The sequence below is a fragment of the Miniopterus natalensis genome, chromosome 9, assembly GCF_054644295.1.
Source record: "Miniopterus natalensis isolate mMinNat1 chromosome 9, mMinNat1.hap1, whole genome shotgun sequence".
Taxonomy (NCBI): domain Eukaryota; kingdom Metazoa; phylum Chordata; class Mammalia; order Chiroptera; family Miniopteridae; genus Miniopterus; species Miniopterus natalensis.
In genome coordinates this window covers 28,316,095-28,339,616 of record NC_142089.1, presented here as the reverse complement: position 1 = coordinate 28,339,616, position 23,522 = coordinate 28,316,095, and the positions used below count along the sequence as shown (strand labels likewise).

The 23,522-nt window shown below is 34.8% G+C and overlaps 1 protein-coding gene across 2 annotated transcripts in view; it reads left to right on the top strand.

Moving 5' to 3' along the window:
• SPATA6 (spermatogenesis associated 6) overlaps positions 1-23,522 on the top strand; it is a 66,414-nt gene that overhangs the window by 28,336 nt on the left and 14,556 nt on the right. For both annotated transcript variants that reach the window (XM_087820416.1, XM_087820415.1), the window contains exons 6-10: positions 1,267-1,347; positions 5,993-6,286; positions 10,439-10,526; positions 15,354-15,394; positions 19,791-19,975. In XM_087820416.1, the coding sequence (XP_087676542.1) occupies positions 1,267-1,347; positions 5,993-6,286; positions 10,439-10,526; positions 15,354-15,394; positions 19,791-19,975 (689 nt within the window). The remainder of the gene's footprint in view (positions 1-1,266; positions 1,348-5,992; positions 6,287-10,438; positions 10,527-15,353; positions 15,395-19,790; positions 19,976-23,522) is intronic.

Genomic DNA, 23,522 nt, shown 5'->3' with positions numbered 1-23,522 from the left:
TCAGCAGCCCTACGGAGAGGTTTATTTGATGAGGAGCTGAGTCTTTGCTAAAAGCTAGAAAAGAACTGATGCCTTCAGCCAAAGCCCATGTGAATGAGCTTTCTCTAGAAGCAGACCCTCCAGTCCCAGTAAAGCCTTCAGATGCCTGCAGCCCAGATGACATCTTAGTTGCAATCTCATGAGAGATTTTGAGCCAGAACCACTCAATTCAGCATCTGCCAGATTCCTGCCCCATAGAAACTGTGTAAGATAATAAGTGTTTACTGATGTTTTATAACAAAGAGTCATAATGGACATTATTAATAATAGATATGTTTGCAGAAACATATCTATGTTCAGTTAATTTTTAGGCAAGTCAGATTTGTTTTTCTGTAATGGGTGATGTTTGAAACTTTAAGCTTAGTAGGTCAAAGGCTGGATTTGTAGAAGACAAATGTAGGCACCTTTGGTCAATGTCTGACTTCGACTATATTAGAGAAAAGCTGCACTGAGAACAGAAAATATGTTTTAATGTTTTGGTGAATGCATATCTTGCGTGCTTCGAAATATTTTCTCAGGTGCTTTGTGACTGTTCTTTTGAATTTCATCATTTGTCTTCACTTTCTCTCAAAACAGTATTCAAGCTCATAATTGAAATGTTGCAAGAAATAGAAGCCAGATTCATTGATCTGAATGTAAGCTACATTATGTGAAAAAATGTTGGAGGAATCGATAGAGACTTATCTCTCTTTTCTTATTTTCAACAATTGCACATGAAGGAACTGCATTGTTGTTGTTTTTTAACATGAAAAGACTCTCCAAAGTATTTTTTGATTATGTTGTTAGTTTATGTAGTTAGTCTCAATTATGTAGTTCCAAATATTTGGAAGCATGCAATACATTAAAACATAGATATGTGTTTACTTGTAAAAATAAAAAGAGCGGAAATCTATTAAGTATTTTAATGTATTTATGACTTTAACATTGTATCATAGTTTAAAAATCTTAAAAGAATTTTACAGGGAAATATTTGAAAGTAAAAAAATGCATTAATTATTTCATAAAGCTAATATAATCAACTCGTAAGCGAATCATCAGCAGTAAAACTGTTTCCTGCTAACATTTAGCATTATTATGTTGTCTTTATCTTTAATAAGAAGTGCAAACTAACAAATGAAGCTGCTGAACCGTGACAAGTGTTTGTTACTTTAGGTGCTAGTTTCATCACTAATATCTTTTTTAAAAATTGAAATGTCTAATAATACCCCTTCTCCTCCCTGCTCCCAGGGAATTGCTCCAAAGCTGGAATTTTCTACAACCTCAGTGATCACTGAATGTCTGATAAGTTCAAGGAAGTGCCGCACTCAGGTTAGTCATTTAAAGTTTTTAATGGTTTAATTTATTTGTTCCTATTTATGGGCATTTAGCAAGCACTGTGTTTAATTTTTTTTTTTTTGGCTGCAGCTGTTTTCACTTTTTTTTGGTCAACCTTTAGTTTAGGTAAAGCACTTATCATAGGTGTTAGCAGCTTGGTTACAATATTTTTATTGTTGACATTATTACAGATGTCCCCTCCCCCCACCTCTTCACCCACCTTCACCAGCCCCTGCTACCGCTTCCCTCTGGCAGTCACCACACTGTGGGTCTGTGGGTTATGTATATATGTTCTTTGGCTACATCTTAATAAATATGAGAATGAAAAGTTTGGTACGCATAATAGATGGTGCCATGATGTTCTGTTTTTTAAAAACTTTATGGGCCTTTCATTAATGTGAAAAAATCAGGCTGTCAGATGTTGAGATCAAGACATCCCACGAGAACTAGATCGGAGGCCTCTATAAATCTTCCAGAAGTTACAGGTTACTGTAGAAAGTTGAAAAGATACCTTTTTAGCAGATATGACAGAGGTTCTCAGGCTGGGACATTGGTGTTTAGTGAGTTATGCTTTTCTTAGTGTCTCTAATTCTTTAAGGGGCTATTGCTCAGTTTGGCGAGCATACTGATACTATCAGATCAAGGGAATCTTGAACACTCCGGCCTAAGTACCTTCTATATTTTTGAAAACTGCCTTAGTAACTGAGATATCTGGGTCTAATATTCCATTCTGGTCTAACTTCATGAGTTACCAGAATTGTCTTGCTACCTTGTCCATAGGTTATCTCTTTATGTCTATGCATCACTCATATGTGGTTGCATGATGACCAGGTAACAATGACTAGTCTGTGATGAAGAGCCAGTAGTATGTAAAGCCCAGAGGGCCCAAGCAGGGCAGGATGGGATCTACGATGGAAAGAGTGGACTGTTAATGTACTGCATTATCAGTTTTATAGTAAATTTCCTTAAGATGATATGTGACATAAGCTAAGAAAGGTAAAATACAGTTATAAAATTATCAAAGGGATCACATTTTATTTGGCAAGATATTTAGTACATCAGAGTTTAGCTGTAGTTATTTATCTTTTTTAAATGCAAGCTGAAACATAGCTGTTAGAGTCCTACCAACCTGTGCTTTCTAAATGTAGAGAAATGTTTCTGACTTGTTTTTGAGATAAACACTGTGCATGCTTGTTAGAAATTGTAAATTGTTAGAAATATCTTACATGGACTCAGACAAAATTTTTCTCTCCAGTGGGTGGGGTAAAGAAGTCTTTTTTGTGTGGAGTATAGCATATACACAGAAAAGCGCATACATTCTAAGTGGACAGCTTGGCGAAAGAGTCCTTTCTAAACGTAAAACTATCTCCGGAGTCTCCCCATTAGTAGTTTCATTGAACTTAAGAACTAACATTTTCCTCAGTACACTTTTGGGGAGACTTTTAAAACTTGCTATTTCAATCTTTGTCATTTGTTCTTTATTGAACGGTAATGTAAGAGAATAGGCTTTGGTGTAAGACAAATCTGGGTTCAAGTTTCTCATAGGCTGCTTTAGAAATTAAAGTAGAGAATATATATGCAGTGTGCCTGGCTCATAACATTTAATTAATGATTTGTGGCTGTTACTAGCTATTTTAATTAAGATAATTGGGAGAGATCAGAAGACAATAGTCAGAGTATAAAATAGAAAACATTGTCTGGTAGGCACAACAGAGTATATAGATTTACGTTAAAATTATGAATGTTAACAGCTAGAATTTTAATCTTATTTGACCTTATTTGAGAATGTGATAAATCTACTTTTTAAAAGTGAATATTAGTTACAACTAAAATTTTAATGGCTATAAAGCAGCATTTTCAGACTCAAATAAAAGAATAAGACAAACCATTTTTGTTAAGAGAGGAGTCAGTAAAATCATAACAGTTATTGAGATTATTGAGGTTTACAGTACTTAAAATGATCTTTATTTCTTTTGGCACATTTTAAAATTGGATATTTTGTCAACAATTAGACTGAAAAAAATAATCATATGATTGTGATTTTCTGGAATAAAACTAGTTTTCTACTTATTTTTACCTACAGCAAAGTAGAATTTATTACTAGTTAAATATCAATAGTAGCTTTATTAATATGTTTGTTAATCGGCTAGCTTTTGCTGTGTAAAAAGCCACACTGACTTAGTGGCTTAAAGGAAAGTGTTTCTCACAGTTCTGTGGGTTGGCTGCTGAGTCTTTTGGTCTGGACTGGCTAGGTGAGGGCTGAATGATCTGGGATGGCTTCATTCACGTGTCTCTCAGTTGGTTGCCTCTTTGGTCCAGGGAGGGACTTTACATTTCTGATAATTGGCTTGGTTTCGGCTGGGGCAATGGCCACAGACTGTCATCATCCTGGAGGCTTACTTGGTTCAGTTTGGCTTTGTCACATAGGGGCAGGAAGGAAGGTTCTTTAGGAATAAAAGACAAACATTTTTCAAGTCTCTCCTTGTGTTATGTGTCCTATTATCCTGTTAACCAACGGAGCAAGTCATAATGTCAGCAGTATAGATAGCACTTGCTTTGCGTTTTATTGTCATTAATAGGATGCATTAAGGATTGAGGAGAGTTGACAGCATGTATCTGTAGTAGGTACGCAGCCGTTTACAACTTCCTCTAGTAATACTTAGCATTAAAAAACATGAAGAAAGAAGGTGGGGTGAATTACTTTAGGTCTGGTATAATCAGAGGAGGGTAAGTAGGAACTTTACAGCATTGCTGGAGGTGTATGATTATGGGTTTCATCTGGGTCTGGAGGTAAGAGATACTAAGATGTATGAAGGTCTGGAGGAAAGAGGTCTAGGGACTGAGGAGTTGAGAGGGCAAGTAACAGATTCAGGCAGAATAAAAGTAGTAGGATGAGGAAAAGAAGCTTTGGTGAGCAAGGGATTTCAGAGTCTGGAATGCAGTGGATCTGCATAATGATGAAATCTAAGACAGAGTACAAGGAGACATTTAAAGCTTGAGAAACATCAAGTCTCAGTCCAAGGTCTTGGAAAGATTCGTTGCTTGAACATTTTGTTAAACCTCAAAGGTCCTTTCCTGCGCTAACATTCCTGCCCTTGTGAGTCAGCGTGATGTCATAGAGGTAGGTGAAAGGGGATAAGGCAGAAAAATTCTGAATTACTTGTAGAAGTCATTGAACAAGGTGCGAGAAGGTCCAAGAGCATATCAACAGCTATAGAAGAAAGAAAGATGAAGAAATAATCTCATGCTGTTGGTTTGTATGAAACTCGTGGACTTATTTTTCCAATTAGGAATATATATATTTTCCTATTTACCTATTTCTAAAAAATATTTTATTCTTCATTTTATTTCACATTTGTATCTTATTTTCTTAGAATAGATACCTTTAGCAAATAGGGAAGGGGGCTGAGAGAGTAGAGTGGTGTAGGATTGGTGGTTTCCTAAAGTGATTAAAGATAGGAGGACATTCAAAGATTCTCAACTGCCCATTTTCTCTAATATTGGAAAGCTCATAATTCTAGACAATGAGTGTAGGGGTCTTATTTACTTATAATCCAACTTTTAATGCATTTATAAGGCAGAGACTAAGTAAAATCTTATCCTAATAATGCAAAAAAATTCAAAATAATCACGTTTTTAAAAAAATTTTAGACTGATAACTATTTTTTGGAAGATAGAATACTAGTCATTAAAGTTTATTACATGTCTTTTATGCATTTTACTTTTATAACAATGTAGAGCCAGAATTAAGATGGTACAGTTATCTATCATTGAATTGTAAAGTTATAGTTTGGTAGAGATATTAAAGTCCTAATCATCTTGTATAATTCAAGTAATACATTTCATGAAAACCTGTTCTTAGATTTTCACATTGTATACATATATATATATTTATAATCATAGCAGTATGAATGAAACTTGTTTTCTCAATAAAGATTTCATAATAAATTAGACCTGTATATTTGTAACATTACTAAACAAAGCCTTCTTAAATTATATATCCAATTATTTGAATACTTTATTATAAATAATAAATCAATGTTAGCATTAATTTTTAGTGTACTGAAAAATAATTTTTCTGACTTTATTTCTTAGATTTTTTTCAAATGATTAAATACTGAGTTTTCATTTTCATAAAATACTGGTTAGACTTAAGAAGGAAGCCCTAGCAGTTTTTCTCAGCGGTTTGAGCATCAGCCCGTGGACTGAAGGGTCTCAGGTTTGATTCCAGTCAAGGGTACATACCTCAGTTGCAGGCTTGATCCCCAGCCCCGGTTGGGGCACAACCAATCAATGTGTCTCTCTCTTTGATGTTTCTCTCTCTCTCTCTCTCTCTCTGTCTCCCTCCCCACCCCCTTCCTCTCTCTCTGAAAAGCAATGGAAAGAAATCCTTCAGTGAGGATTAAAAAAAATAGGAAGGAAGCTTCATACAGTATATTTTATTAACTATTAGCGAGTTTTCTAGGAGAATATGGGTTTGATTTCCCCCAAGATCTGCACAAATAGGAAGACTCATCTAGTTGGCTTTGATAGATTATACTGCCATAAAATGCTTTTTAAAGTATATGTCTGTCTGTTTCTATCTATCTATTTCTATCTATCTAATCTACCCAAGTTAATTTTTATTTTTTATTCTTAGGATAAATATATTTACCATACGACTCCAGTTGAAAAATCACACGGCAGACTGCAAAGCAGAACATCAAGATCACAAAAGAAAAAATCCAAGTCACCTGAGAGAAATAAATATTGCGTAAATGCAAAAAACTACGAACAGCCTACGATTTCTTCAAAATCACACTCTCCATCTCCCTACACAAAAAGACGCATGTGTGAGCTATCTGAAGACACCAGGCGGCGGCTGGCCCATTTAAATCTGGGACCCTATGAATTCAAAAAAGAAACAGATAAACCTCCATTTGTGATTAGACATGTATGTGTTCTCTCAAACATTTCCATTTGAAACTGATCTAATCTGTTCTTTCACGAAAATATTATTCTGAAACTTCTTTCAACTTCTAGCCTATGTTGATAATTTTCTCTGACCTATTAGCCTGGCAATCTAAAATGGGAAATTACCTGGGAATAAAAGAACATTCTCTTGCCAGTCTTTAGCCCTGACAAAGAACAAGCTCCACTATGAATGCCATGGCAAATCCTCTAAGTACCATTTCCTTTCTTACAGCGTGTACAGCGTGGTAACTGTACACATTGAACTTAGATGTAATTGATGTTAGGACGAACATGGAGGGTAGGGTTTTAAAAGAGGACTATGTTTTCTTTATGAAAAGGAAGACCCCCCTTCCCCCAGCCTTTTAAAAAGTCGTAATGGAAAGGAAATTTTCTTTGAAATTATGTCTGATGGGTAAACCTTATATAATGAATGGATCTTTGAAGCGAACCATTATTTGATGGGAATGGGAAGGCCTTTGAACATGAAGGGAGTTAACTTCAGGGTAGCATAGTTCTTATCTTTCTCTATAGAAGCCTGCTTTTGATGTGGTTTAAGTTTAAATGATTGTGATTACATTTGGCTTATTTCAGTAGAATTTATAAGTTCTGATAAGATTTTTTTGGTGGTGGTTTGTGTAAACAGTATCCAGATACTGTTTACTTGCTTGTTTGATGGCAGCTTCAGAATGATTTTAATTTTATATCTGCCCTCAATTGTAAATTAAATTGAAAAGAAAGGACATGCTAGGTGGCTATGCACAAAAATAACCAGGAATATTTTGGGGGTTAGCCACATAAAAATTGTTAGGGAAATGTTCTTAAAATATTTATTAAATCATTGTTTTTCACATCAGTGTTCAAAATAGAATAATTCTAGTATGGCTTGTATAAACCTTGACATTTGTATTAAAATGATTTTCTTCTCAGCTTTCTGATGATAGAAAGAAATGCATACTCCTAAGCCTATAGTTAGAAAATTGCTGCCCGGCTGGGCGTGGCTCAGCAGTTGAGCATCGACCCAGGATCCAGGTGATTGGGTTCAATTCCCAGTCAGGGCACGTGCCCGGGTTGTGGGCTCGATCCCCAGTCGGGCCTGCAGGAGGCAGCCGATCAATGACTCTCTCATCATTGATGTTTCTCTCTCTCTCTCTCCCTCTCCTTTCCTTTCTCTGAAATCGATAAAGGTGTATTTAACAACAACAACAAAAGAAAAGGTTCTTCCTTTCAAATCTATTAAAAAAAAGAAAAGAAAAGAAAATTGCTTACCTTGTTGTATAGAAAATTGGATTTTTCCAGTTATATTTGTAAACATAGTCATGTCTTCCCCCTACCTCAATAGCCATTCATGATTTTAAAAGCACTTAACAAATGAAATTCTAATTTGGTACATGCATATGCAAAATGTTAACACTTCTAGGAAAGACATTCTAGTTTTACATACATTATCTGAAATATAGCAAAGAATATGGAGCAGTTTCAAGAAATCACTAGCACAGTCCAAAACAAACTGGCACAACCATTCTAACAGACTTAAACAGCATTGTTTTCATTTCCATTTCTCCAGAAAGGATTTTATTTATGCAGAATAAAATTTTTTTTCTCGTGTGGTAAAATACACATAACAGAATTTACCATTTCAGTCATTTTAAAGTGTATAATTTAGTGGTGTCAAGCACATTCATATTGTTCTGCAACTGTCACAACCATCTAGTTCCAGAACTTCTTCATTATCCTAAACCTGTGATCTTTAGGCATTCACTTCCCACTCCTTCCTTTCTCCAGCCCCTGGCAACCGCTAATCAGCTTTTTTCTTTCTGGCTTTTCCTATCCTGCCGTTTCATGAGTGGAATCACACAGTATTGGCATTTTGTGTCTGGCTCTCTCATTTAGCACAGTGTTTTAGGTTTTAATCCATGTCATAGCATGTATCAGTACTTGATCCTTTCTATGGCTGAATAATAATCCATTGTATGGATATATACCAAATTTTGTTTATCCATCATCTGTTGATTGGCATTTGGGTTGTTTTCACCTTTTTGTTATGAGAACAGTGCTTCTGTGAACATTTGTACACATTTTTGTCTGACTAGCTGTTTTAATTCCTAATTGCTTTTAATACCCAGGAGTGAAATTGCGGGGCCATTAGGTAATTCTGTGTTTAACCTGAGGAATTGTCAAACTGTTTTCCACAGTGGTTGCCCCATTTTACAATCCCACCACTAATGTATGAGGGTTCCAATTTATCCACTCAACAACACTTGTTATTTTGTTTGGGTTTTTTATTATAACCATCCAAGGGGGTCTGGAGTGGTATCTCATTTGGTTTAGGTTTTTATTTCCCTAATGACTAATGATGTTAAGCATCTTTTCCTGTGCTTATTAGCCAGTTGTGTATTTTCTTTGGAGAAATGTCTATTCAAGTTTTTTGCTCATTTTTAAGTAGGTTCTTTGTCTTTTTGCTTTTCAGTTGTAAGTTTTCTTTATATATTTAGGATTCTAGAACTTTATCAGGCATGATTTGTAAATTTTTTTCTCATTCTGTGCCTTGTCTTTTTACTTCTGTTTTTAATTTTAATATTAAAAAATTGTGCTAAAATATACACAATATATAATTTACTCTTTTAACCATTTTAAGTGTACAACTTAGTGGCATTAGATATATTTACACTGTTGTGTAATCATCACCACCATCTGTTTCCAGAATTTTTTTTCGTCTTGCTAAATTGAAACTCTGTACCCATTAAACAATAACTCTCCGTTCCCTTTCCCTTTAGCCCCTGGCAACTACCATTTCTGCTTTCAGTCATTATGTACTTCACTACTTTGGGTGCCTCACAAGTGGAATATACAGTTTTTGTCCATTTGTGACTGGGTTATTTCACTTAGCATAATGTCATCAAGGCTCATTCATGTTATAGCATTTGTCAGAATTTCCTTTTTACAGTGGGATAATATTCTTTTACATGTATGTACCACATTTCATGTGTCTATTTATTTGCTGATAGACACTTGGGTTGCTTCCACCTTTTGGCTACTGTGAATAATGCTGCTGTGAATATAGTATCAAAGTATCTGTTCAATTCCCTGCTTTCAGATATTTTGGATTGATACCCAGAAGTGGAATTGCTGGATCACATTACAATTTGATCTTGAATTTTTTGAAGAACTTCCATACTCTTTTCCCATAAGTAGTTGTACCAATTATATTCCCACCAACAATGCAAATGGGTTTCAATTTCCCCACATTTTCTTTAACTCTTATTATTTTCTGTTTTTTTGTTTGTTTTTTTTATAATACTGATCCTAATGGATATGAATTATTATCTCATTTTGGTTTTGATTTATATTCCCTTAATGATAGTGTTGTTGAACATTTTTTCATGTGCTTATTGGTCATTTTTATATCTTTTGGAGAAATATCTATTTAAGTCCTTTGCCCACTTTTAATTGAGTTTTTTATTAAGTTATAGAAGTTTATATATTCTGCATATTAATGCCTTATGTATCAGATAATTTACAAATATTTTCTTCTATGGGTTGTCTTCTCATTCTCTTGGTATTGTTCTTTAAAAACTTTAATTCAAAGTTTTTCATTTTCATGAATAGAGCTGTCTCTTTTACACAGATTTATATCACTCTGACTTTTTTATTTTTGGTTAGAAAATGTGGTTGACTGTTATTATCTGTAAGCCCTAAAGCACTCAGCACACTAGGCTCTGAACACAGCCAAGTAAAGACACTGAATTCACAATGTATATGCTAAGGAGAAAAGTAGCAAGTGGCTAAACTTATTTTTTAAATGTGGCAAAGTAGATTCCTCTTTTGTAAACTTTGTAATGGAAAGCAAACTAGGCAATGGAGTAATGGATATTTCAACTGTTTATTCACTTTAAAATAGGCTCAAATATATAATTAAGCATTTCTGGAATTTAATATCAATTTTGTTTAAAAATGAACAGCAAAATACTCAACTGTGCTTTGACTTTGAAATGTACCTGAACCATATGGTCACTATCATGTTAGCCTAAAGATATGTGGTCTATGTAATTTAGTTGATTTTCTGGTGCCATAGGACTGAAAGAAGACTTAAGCTGTTTTGTTTTGTTTTACATTGAATTCCTTCTTCTTCTAGGTTGATCCCCCAAGTCCCAGGGCTGAGACTTTATTTGGATCTTCTAGCAGAGACTGTGAAAGGGATGGGTGGTCCAGGATGCACAGTGGTAAGCTACGAGTTCTCTCTCTTCATTGCTTTATTGCGTTGGCCACAGTCAAGCCTTTAATTTGACATCAGTTAACAAAAACAAAGTCTTTTGCTGTATTATTGGTTAATATGATATAGAGCTACTTTTTATAACTTGTGGGACACCCATATATAGGTACTCTCTAAAATTAATAGAATTTCTGTCATGTTATAAATCATCTCCCTCTTTGGCATACAAAAAATATGTACTAACATGTTAAAGACTGAGACCTTCTAGTAAAAAACAGCTTGATTTTGTTTTGCTCAACAATTTCTAAGTTTATTGGACTGTGGAACCCTTTTCTCACCTTAACGTATATTACTTACTTGGTTTGTGGAACAGACTGGAAAACACCATAGTAGAAAGAGTTCAAGGTTATAGGTTTTGGAGAGACATTTACACATATATTTGAATATTTGTTCTACCTCTTATTTACAAAGTAGGCATGCTTGAGTAAATTTTTAGCTACTTTGATAATCAGTTTGTTTATTAAAGAATGAGGATACCATGGTAAATGTTACCGTGTAAACTTCCCTAGCACCCTGGACTTACAAATATCAGCTGTCATTATAATATAGAAATAATACTTATTATTTATATTCCTGAAAAGATAATACCCTTTAGGTTTAGTTCATAAGAATTTATCTTTAAATTTTAGTCTTGGTCCTAATGGTTAGATAAGTATTTTCTTAAATTCAACATGAATATGATTTTTATGAAGGTTAAATGGTATTGTATAATTAGGGATATTTGAGTGTTAATACCTATAGACATTGGCTAGTCAGTTCAGCAAGCATTCACCAGCAGCCCTTAAGTTTATTTACTATACCATCTCTTTCTCTTCATAAACTGTAGTATATAATCTCTTTTTATTAAGTGGGGAAATGAAACATTCTTCTCTGAGAACATTTGGAGTTTGTGCTCATTTATTTTGCTTTATTTTCTAGCACTATAACAGGGAGATAGATGTGGTAATAAGTCTTTTATACGTGTAATGTCAGGTTATATGAAATTAGGATCAGATGTTATACTCTGTTTCTCTTCTTAGAATAAATATATGGACATGGAAAAATAAGCTTTAAGAACAAGAAAATAAAAAATAATTTCAATATAGATGCTTATTTGGAAGATGTTTTTGGAATGCACTTAAGTGTGATTTTTCTTTACAGTTATATATTTGCCAAATTTCAGACTTAGCAGAAAAGTTGGAGTACAAAGAATTCACATATACCTTTCAGAAACCACACATACTAATACTTGTTTTTCTCTCTCCTTCCCTTTATCTCTTTTCCCTCCCACCGTCATCTCTGTGTATGTGCCTGTGTATAAAATTTTTGACAAGGACATCACTGTGGGATGAATTGTGTCCCTCCAAAATGAATATGTTGAAGCTCTAACCCAATTGTTATTGTATTTGGAAATGGGGCCTTTGGGAGGTAATAAGGTTTAGATGAGGTTATGAGGGTTAGGGTCAGTGCCCTATGATAAGAGACACCAGAGATCTTGCTCTCCCTCTCTGCCATGTGAAGGCGTAGCTGTAAGCAGCCATCTTCAAGCCAGAACAAGAACGTTTACCAGAATCTGACTGCTGACACCTGGATCTCGCACTGACTCACAGGGAACACATAGTGGCAATAATTATCAGTGTAGGGCTCAAGAATTACTTTGATAGAAACAATGAATTGATACAGAGTTGCTGAGTTTTTTATTAAAGCTCTAAGTCCTTCCTGCTTAAAGACAGGATTGTCCTTTACGACTGAGTCATATCTAAATCATATCTCAACTATGGAAAGAGGAAGGGTACAAAGGCTCTAAGTTATATAACTACTCCTAGGTGAATGGGGACTTTAATACGAAGTGGATTTCAATCTCTATATTAGATAGTTGCTAAGGAAATGTTTTGATGATTGATTGCCACTTTTTGGTTTTAACCTGTACTGTTAGTCACTACTTGATATTTGATTAATTTGATTATGTATCACATCCATTTGATTAACAAATCCATAACCTGATATCATTTTTGAGACAAAGTCACTTTTATTCTGTGTTCTTTTGTTTTACAATAAGGAAATCTATTTTTATATTAGTGGAAGTAGCAATGGACTAATTAAGGACCTCAGTTCCATTACTTGTTAGCTATAGAAGAAGTCAGTCTCCTGAAATGTAGAGTAGAAATAATAGTCTAATGTATTGTATTAGTCTCCTTAGGCTGTCATGACAAAGTACCATAGACTGGGGGCTTAAACAGTAGACATTTATTTTATCACAGTTCTGGAGGCTGGAATGTCCAAGTTCAAGGTGCTGGCAAGATAGGTTTCATTCTGAGATCTCTTCTCTGGGCTTGTAGGCAGCTGCCATCTCACTGTATACTCATATGACCTCTTCTTCATGTGTGCAGGGAGGAAGAAATTGAGAGAAAGAGCACCCGTGAACATGTGCGCGAGAGCAAGCTCTCTGATGTCTCTTTTAATAAGGCAATTCTTTCCATCATGAGGGCCCCTGAGGGCCCCATGCCCATGACTTGATCTAACCCTAATTACCACCCAAAGGCCCAGGCTCAGATACCATCACTTTGGAGATTAGGCCTTCAACATTTGAATTTCGAGAGGACACTAACATTCAGTCCGTAATACTTATTTCACGAAGTTATTGGAGAATCAAATAATTGCTAACATTTCTCGAATGTGTTTTCTGCTAGCTGCTATTCTAAGTACTTGTATTTCATTGGTTAATTACTCGTAGTAACCCTAAGAATTTTAGACACTATTATTTATCCTGAAGAAATCTGAGGTTTAAAGAAGTGAAGTAAGTTGATCAAGATCACTCACACACACACACACACACACACACAATCTGAATTAGCTCTTCATATTTTTTCTCAAATGCTACCCATTCATTACGGCCCAACTCAACTTTTTCCTTTTTTAGGAAGTTTTTTCTGGTTTCCTTCAACCTTGAGAGATTGATCTTGATAGGACTTTTTAATAGTATAAATTGTCTATATCATCTGTTCTTTTATGCTGCTGTTATTCAGCTTTGTATAACTTAACCAAAATAAATTATAAGCCCTTCACAACCATGGGCTGTGAGTCTGATCTCCTTTATCTCATGCATATAGAATAGAGTGCTAATTATTGGTAAGGGTGATTAAGTGTGAACATTGGGAAACCTCACATCAAAGTAACACCTTAATTTGTAAAAATGAAAGGGCATTCTAAGACTGTCTGTATTAGGGGGAGCTTATAAGTGGTTTGTGGAAAGCAGAAGACATACAAGTCTTTTAATACATTGATACTTTTAATATTACATTAGCGGCCAGGAGGGATATATACCATTTCCAGAAATTACTACTTTAATTTTCAAAGTTAGCCTGTTTGGAGAATTCAGGTCGGTATCCTTATCATTCTTTTATTTCGTCTGCTATCTGTGGCCATGTTGTGCGTTAGACTTTACAGAGGAGGCATCGGGCTGTGATTTATTTTCATTTTTAATTTTAAAAAGCACTTGAAGTAAGTTGAATCTTTCTGAATTAAATGGTGAAATTGTCCTTGTATAAAAGACATTAATGTTTCAGCAATTTTCTATAATGGTTCAGGGCACTTGGAAAACAAACATCTTATGCCATTAGTGAAAGCTAACTAACTGACTGAATATAGACTATCCTAGGTCTCTATTCATAGAACCATGCTTTTCTAGACAAAGTAGTTTGGAAGGCAAAATATAGAATGCTTTCAACCAGAATGTATGAGTGAGGAAGTTGATTTGCGAATTATGATTCTAATTTGCTTGACTGTCAATATAACAGAGATTATAATACTTAAAAGTTGATTCTTGAAAGCTGACTCCTTTAAATAATGAGTAAAATCCCAAATCTGCATCTACAATATAGTGGTCCTTATCTTAGGGAGAAAATTAGAATAGTTTTATAATTCAATTTGTTACGTATACTGTGCTACCGACTTTTATAAGCTGTATAGCTTAATCATCACTGTGACTCTCTGAGGTAAAGTAAGTGTTGCCTTCATTCCCTTCAAATGAGGAATGAAACAGATTAACTGTATAACTCGACCAAAGTGATGTATTTGATAAGTGGAGGAATCAGAAATTGAACGTAGGCTTGACTTAGAATTTGATAGTAATGATGTTGGTGATGGTGTTAGTAATGAGTTAACATTTATTTTATTACTTTGCATGTGATATCTAATGCAGTCTTTAAAGTAAATTATGAACAACATGCATCAGACAGCTGAGGAATCCGATGCTTAGAGAGATTAAGTAATTTGCCCAGGGCCCCGCAGGAAGTGCCAGGGGCTGGACTGTGCCGTAGATCTCTTCCTCAGCAAGGCCCGCACACTGCAGTGCGCTGCCACCTCCTAAAGCTGGTCCTGCTTCCATTATACACACTTGACTCTAGCATGAACTCCAAGAATATTTGACAATATTCAAATTACATTTCATTATAAACTGGTTTATTAACTAAAAGTTATCCATTTCATCCATGTCAATTTTATAACCATTCGTGTAGACAAATTGATTAATAACTAAAAAGTATTCTGGTCTATATTTGAATATTTCCTGCTCTAATGAAATTAGTATTTATGAAATCACTTAATTACTAAAGAACTAATACAGATTTTAATTTGTTACTTATTGTCTTTGCTTATGTAACATTGAAGGATTAAAATATATTTCTGAAGACTGCTGTGTGCATTATAATCATAGAAAGGCAGTGTTAGTAGCAAAAAGCAAAGATGAAACCAAATTTTCTTCTTTTTGATATAGTTTCTCTCATATATCTTTTTTCAGATCATTCTCATTTTGGCAGCTACCGACCCAAGGATTATAAGGTATGTAGTAAAAATTACAGAATGATAATTATCCTTGCTTTTAGATAAAGCGTAAGTCAGAAATTATCATAGTCAAAAAAATGTACCAACAGTAGTTATGTCATGAATGTCATTATTTTGGCTACACTGTCAAGCGGTAGAATAGACTTTTCATTGCATGTCTTACTACAAGTATTTTGTGGCTTTTGATTGTTCATTTGGCTTAATTACTTACTGAATGTGTCTGTGTGTTTGAGAGACAGAAAGAGAAAAATTGGCTGGTACTTTGCCTAGTACCTGGCACAGTACTATTAACAAGCTGCAGTCACTCACAGAGCATCCTCATAATATCTCCATGCAGTTTATGCTATTTTCTTTAAGTTCACCTTTTTATCTCACCACTGTAAGTGAAAAATTATCCAATGCTTTAAAGGAATGATAGCCATTAAAAATGCAGTGAAAGCAAAATAATTACTAAGTTCTGGCTAGATAACTGCTGTTTTCCAAAGGCTCTGAGCCATGTTCTCAGTTTCTTAAAATGAAGTATACTGAAGATTTCTGATTGAAAGAGAATTGAAAAGAAAATACGTTTTTTCTTTTGTGATGCCGTGTAATTTAGTGTCTGTGTCCATGTGCCATGTAAAATATTTTATATATCAGATAAAATCATTTTGAGTACCATATTAATGATCCGCCGTAACATTAGTTCATGTCCTGCATTTTCAGAAGCACTGCCTTAGAGTTTGTCTTTTCTGCTCCTAAGTGAAAGCTGCTTGATAATAAGTATTATATTTGGGAAAATAGAACAAAACAAAAAATATAGCTTTCCTTATAATATCTTTGCTTATTTACTAGAAAACAATTCATTTCGTGCTTGCTGGCACCAAATAGTACTTTGCTACGCTTTGCATGTAATGAAGGAAATACAGAACAGTTAAGTAACAGGTCAAGGCACTGTATGATTACAGGCTCAGATCTACCAGAGTGTCAGGACCTTCCACATGGAACTTTATAATAGTTCATTTCAGGCTGACTAAATTGAAATTGTTGAGAATGGAGACTGGAAATTTTTTATTTTTAACAAGTTTCCAGGTGCTTTTTATGCAGCTCTCATGTCATTTATCCAAGGATTGGCATTTGAGAGTCACTAGTATAAACTATGAATGTAGCACTTATATTGTTAGAGCTATCTCTTGTATAGTGTTTGTATGGGGTTGTGCCCCTGTTTTTTTTCTTTTAATATGTTTTTACTGATTTTAGAGAGAGGGGACGAGAGAGGGATAGAGAGATAGAAACATCAATGAGAGAGACACATCCATCGATCGGCTGCCTCCTGCATGCCCCTACTGGGGATCGAGCCCCCAACCAGGGCATGTGCCCTGACCGGGGATTGAACCGGTGACCTCTTTATTCATGGGTTGATGCTCAACCACTGAGCCACTCGGGCCAGGCTATGCCCCTGTTTAAGGCTGCCCCAGGTCCCTCGTGTGGGCCTGGCATAATTCAACTGGTACAGACCCATCATATTATGTGGAATTTACTCAAACACACATACACCATATACATGCACACTGATGTGTATTTATCTGTGGCTGTGCACTTGTGCACACACGTTGCAGAGCATAATGTTCACTGCCTTGCTTGGGGCCCAGGGAAGCCTTCTTAGTTGTTCTACTTAAGGGACAAGATACCTTTGTAATTTCTTTCAAGTCATGCTTTACAATTTTTTTGCATTCTAAGTTCTTTATTAATCACATAATATGTAGAACAGCATTACAGTGACAACATTTTTTTTCAATTTATGAAATATGCTAGATTCATTCTTACGTATCAAAAGCCCAGTCCTGAGTAAAATGAAGTCTGGCCTTAAAAATTTTGAATAAATGGTGCTGGGAAAATTGGACAGCTACATGCAAAAAAATGAAACTAGACCACCAACTTTCACCATACACAAAAATAAACAAAATGGATAAAAGACTTAAATGTAAGTCGCAAAACCATAAAAATTCTGGAAGAAAACATAGGCAATAAAGTCACAGACATCTCATGTAGTGGAATTTTCACTGATACATCTCCTAGGGCAAGAGAAACAAAAGAAAAAATAAACATATGGGACTACATCAAACTAAAAAGCTTCTCCACAGCAAAAGAAAATAGCCTTAAAATACAAAGGAGCCCCACGGTTTGGGAGAACATATTTGCCAAGGATGTATTTGATAAGGGGCTAATTTCCAAAGTGTACAAAGAACTCATACTACTCAGCAAGAGGAAGACAACCCAATTTAAAAATGGGCAAAGGACCTGAATAGACACTTTTCCATACAGGACATACAGATGGCCAAGGGACACATGAGAAAATACTCAGCTTCACTAATCATCAGAGATGCAAATTAAAACCACAATGAGGGTTCACTTCACACCTGTCAGAATGGCTCCATCAGCAAATCAACAAACGATATGTTCTGGCGAGGGTGTGGAGAAAGGTGAACCCTAGTACACTGCTGGTGGGAATGCAGACTGGTGCATCCACTATGGAAAACAGTATGGTAGTTCCTCAAAAAATTAAAAATGGAACTGCCTTTTGACCCAGTGATCCCACTCCTAGGAATGTATCCTAAGAATCCTGAAACACTAATCAGAAAGAAGATATGCACCCCTATGTTTATAGTAGCACAGTTTACAATAGCCAACATCTGGAAGCAGTCCAAGTGCCCATCAGTAGATGAGTGGATAAAAAGCTGTGGGACGTTTACACCATGGAATACTATGCAGCTGTAAAGAAGAAAGATCTCGTACCCTTTGGGTCAGTATGGGTGGACCTGGAGAATATTATGCTAAGCAAAATAAACCAGGCAGAGAAAGTCAAACATCACATGATCTCACTTATATGTGGAATCTAAAGAACTTAATAAACTGATGAACAGAAATGATTTAATGACATGGAAGCATGGATCAGACAGATGAATCTCAGAGGGATGGGGGGGGCTGGTGGGTGGAGGGGGAGAGATTAACCAAAGAAATTATATGCATATATGCACAACCCAAGGACACGGATAATGGTTTGGAGAGGGACTGGGAAGGGGGCTGGGCCAGGGTGGAATGGGTCAATGGGAAGAAAAAGAGTCATCTGTAATATTTTGAACAAAAGTTTCAAAAAAAGAATTTTGAAGATTGGGGCCCTGGCCAGTGTGGCTCAGTTGTTTGGAGTGTCATCCTGTACACCAAAAGGTGGTGGGTTCAGTTCCTAGTCAGGGCACATACCCAGGCTGTGGGTTAAATCCTGGTTGGGGCATGTGTGGGGAGGCAACCCATTGATGTTTCTCTCTCTCAAATTTTAATTAAAAAAAGAATTTAAAGATTGTGTAAACTATTACACTTAATTAAACAAACATGTTCTAAGATATATTGACTGAAGACAATGACAAAACCTTCCTTTTCTCTTATTGTGATAGTTTTCTAGCTGTTTTCCCTGACATTGCCCTTGGCCCTTCTACAGACTGTTCTTAACATAATAGCTAAGGAGATCTTACTAATTTTTTTTAAAATGAGCATGTTTTTTCTGCTTAAAATAGAAGCCTAAATCCTTAAAATCTACCTTTTGACCTCATTTATTATTTAGCCCAGCCCGGCTGTCTTCCTCGCTATTTTTCACATAGCAGGCATGCCCCACCCCAACCCTCAGGATCTTTGCATTTATTTTCTCTCTTTCTTGAAAATTCTTCCCACATATGTCCCCAGGACTTAGGTCTTGTGGTCTTTACTCCCTGGGCCTTTACTGAGACATTCTCTTCTGTACGCAGTCCTATTTACTATCCTATTTGAAATTAACATCTCCTTCCCTATGTACCCCCAACCCCCTTTCCTGCTTTATTTTCTTCCTATGGTATTTGTCATCCTTTGCCATACTGTATATTTTTATCTATTTGTCTTGGTGTGTGTGTGTGTGTGTGTGTTTAAATCTATTTCCCCTTATTAGAATGTAAATTTGACTACAAGGGCAGGAATTTATGAATTTATCTGTCCTGGTTCATTTATTTGCCTGTCCTCAGAACAAATGAAACAATGAATGAGAATTAGGGCTAGAATTCTGTTCTGTTTGGCCTCATAGCTAAACTAGGCTACAATTCATGTATATTTGTCCTTTGTTTTATATATATATCCCTATCTTTACCTCACCCCTCCTCAAAAGCCCTTAGAGTTAATCACGTTTTGTAAATTTTAGACATGTGGAATGAGCAATCCAGATGCGTTTAATGTTGACTCTTACAATAAGAATGATTACTGTATTCTGAAATTTATCTTCAAATATAGCTGTGGCATTATATTTTTTTAACTTTTACAAAGGGTGTGTGTATGTATGTGTCTGTGTGTTTGTATGATGTTACCATATATATTACATACGTAACTTTTTTAACAGGTTATCAGGACACCCCATGGGACAGACTTCGATGACTCTTTGGAAAGGTGTGATGAGTATTTGAGCTCAAGGTCATGTGGCAAGCCCCGGCACTCAGCGAGGACCTTACTTGTCCATTCAGCACCCTCAACAACGCTGAAACATCCTCCAAGCCCTGTGTTACATCGTGCTTCTCTCAGGGAAAGGTAATGCTTAGTCTCTATTTCTGGGCTGCTTTTTTGAATAATCACCACTACTAGAAAAGAGAAGGCAGCAATAATATATGTGAAGTGATTATTTGTAAAAGTATAATTTGATTTTCAGAGGCTTAAATTGTTTTTGTTTAGAACATACTGCATATTACAATAGTGTTAGGTACTCCTTCCTAGCCCAGTTCTCTTGAAGTGAGTTTATTAGTGAGTTTATTGATTAGGGTGACTTTAATCCTAGTTAAGTACTATAGTTCATAAAAGTGAGAAATAGAGCATGTCATAGTTTGCTTTTAGTAGATTCATAGGTGTTTAATATTTTAGGAATGGCATATGTATAAAAATAGCATAGATTATGTTTTCCTTTTGGTGATAATGATGATGTATATATAGCTGGTATATGGTACTTAGTTTCCTCAGATAACCTCCCTCCAACTCCCCAAGAGAATCTTAATCATGTAAAGATTCTAGCTCTCCCTCTAAAAATGCTTTTGCAGCCAAAGTTAGCCACTAGTTATACTTTGAATGTGAAAGAAATAATTCCTCTTCATCTGTTTTTTTAATTATTGTTGTTGAATCCAAGTTGGAAATTCCTTGCCTCTCCCACAAATAGTAACATAGAAAACAATAGTTGTCATAAATTAAAAAAGAGAAAACACCCAACCCTTACTATTTAAAAAAAAATTATAGAAGTTTGAATACATAACGGATATGATACCATCCACAACATGTCTTTATAGGTGCTATTAAAAAGCTAAAGTAGTACACTGTTTTTACAGCATATTAGGGCATCAGGCATAGTGGGCAAAGTTTAAATTAGTTGCAGAAGGTCTATCACAAGTTTGTCATAAAGCTGATATGTCTGTTTGGAGGCTGCATTTAAAACATTCCTGTTCTGAACAAATTCATTCATCTGTTTTCTCACTAGCCTGATACACATTCAAAAGGTTATATGGAGGTGTGCTAGAGACCCTAATCTTGAGATAAGGAATTTTGATTAATATTGCTCTAGTCCAATAATAATCATGCTTATGGGGATCATCGAATTCAGATAGATAGACAGAAAGACTCTATATCTATAGGCTTTAAAAGCTCAAGAGAAGTTCTTGAGAGGTTTTTCTGCTGAAGTCTGGTAACTTGCATCTCAGTATCAAGGGGTTTTCTTTGACTTCCATGTCTGCTCAGATATTTAGATACACTGTTGGTGCTACTCTCTTTTAACCTTTTAGAATTAAGGACTTGTGGTTTTGTTGATTAGGTTATTTGCCGTATCTGTAGGTTTTCAAGAAATTTTTTACCTGCATCTCCTTGGATATGTTTTTATAAATATTGTTTTATTTTTCTACTTTCTCACATGTTTTGCAGAACTCTCCAATTATTTACCACTACAGTACAATATCAATTTCAGTCTTTTGTTATTTTATCCTTGTATGTAATTTTGTTGCAGCTTTTGAAGCCTGTGCTTTCAAGGTTGAGGCTATATTCGAATTGTTTTCATTTAGAATAGCTAAGGTCAGTTGTCCTTTTTCCATACTTCAGTGCAGAAGATGGCTTAGATGGTGATGTCTACACATTTACTTTGATGCTGGGTAGTAGATGTGGATACGTTCTTTGCTAGAAGGAAATGAATAATTCTAATATTAAACGTTACCTACCTTATCTATGACTTGAGGAAATTTGAGGTTTAAAATAAAATATAATGGCAATTTAGTTTTGAATTAATCTAAAACAATAAAACTTGGGGGTACTTTCACTGAGGTGAAACGCCTCTACTTTGAATGTATTTTCTAAAAAATATCTAGATTTGGTCTACAAAGGAAAATAAAATATCTTTATGACATTACTAGGAACAAAATCATTTTGTTCTTTAGCACACTCAGTACCACATCTTTAAAAATAAGACATCTTTGACCTGGCTTTTTAGGTCACTCAGCAGTATATTTATGGGTGTTTATACAATCCATTGGAATAATAAGCAATTTAAGTTGCTGTAAATGTAGATTATATGTCCCAGGAAAAATTGGGAGTATGACAGAACATACAACTATGGGAATTTATCTGGGTAAATACTCATTAAAACTAATTAAGTTCTCTCAAAGATTGCTGTTAAATGCTGACTCCTTAATCATGTATATGAATAAACAGACTTTTAAAAATTTTATCAGACTCTAAGCAAATGAATTTTTTTTTTATAGTGAAAGTTTGTTTTGCTTTAAGCCCATTTTAAAAACACCTCCAATAGAGGTTCACACCATAAAATGGTTTCAATTTTGATGTGTTACAGTTCAGAAGCAGTTTTCTTCTCAAAGTATAAATGTTAATATTGTGGAATAATTGATATTAGGCTGTAGGATTATTACTAAAATCAGACTGAGAAATACTAGCAAATCTGATTAAAAAGGAACTGATATTTCTTTTAAATTATGCTTACAGTTTTGATTTTTGTAAATGTAGTAAAATATTGTTAGGCAATCTTTCCTTATACCACAGCACAGACTAGTGGATCCTCTCATGGTATTATTGAAGATACCATCCTGTTGGAGCTCAGATTTTCAAGATGTGTACATATGTAGCAAATAAAGTTTGTCAGTATATTTGTAGAGACACAATAACACTTCCTTTTAAAAATGCAGAATAAAATTTATATGTAGTGGATCATCCATTATTGATTACATTCTTTAAAACAGCTTATGTAAATCATTTATCCAGCTTAATAGTCTATACTCTGAGTAAACATAAAATTATAACTTTTGAAGAACAAACAGGGAGATAAAAAGGCAAAGTTTCAAGCAACCTATTAGCATTTTAATACTCATTTCTTTATAACAGAATTATAGATAACATTTCATATGCATTCATCATTATCAGATCTAGAAATTTTCATTGTTACTTATATAGCTTAATTCTACTAATTCCAGTTTCGAGTTTGGGAAGGGCATAAGAAAGAGGGGCAGTGCTTTATTTCTTCTTCGACATCTTAATCCAACATTCAGACTCTAACAAAAGACATATTTTTCTTCCCTACTTTTCAATATTTACTTTTTCAAAAATACACTTACGTCATAGTAGAGACTAGACAAGTGATACCATCTGTACTGGGATGAGACCATTCAACTTTCATGTTCCCCTGTATTCTTTATTTATTTGTTTATTGAGGTATAACTGACACACAGCATTATATTGGTTTCAGATGTACAATATGATGATTCGATATTTATATTGTTCACCTGTATTCTGAAGGAGTAAGAACATGATTGAATTATAAATAATATTTTAATCTATTATAAATATTTTGTTTCATTTCATAAAATGTTTTATCATTCTGTATGCAGAAAGGAATTTTTTCCACACAGTTTGAGTATGATTCAGTTAGTGGAAATAAGAACTAATTTTAAATGCACTCTACATCGAATTATTGTTCTGATATGAAAATTTATATTCTTTATGTAGAGATAAAGCTGTAAAGAATTATGTATGGAAATTATTAAAATGATCAGCTATATGGGTATGTTATTCCAAATGCATGTCAAAGTTTATTATCGGC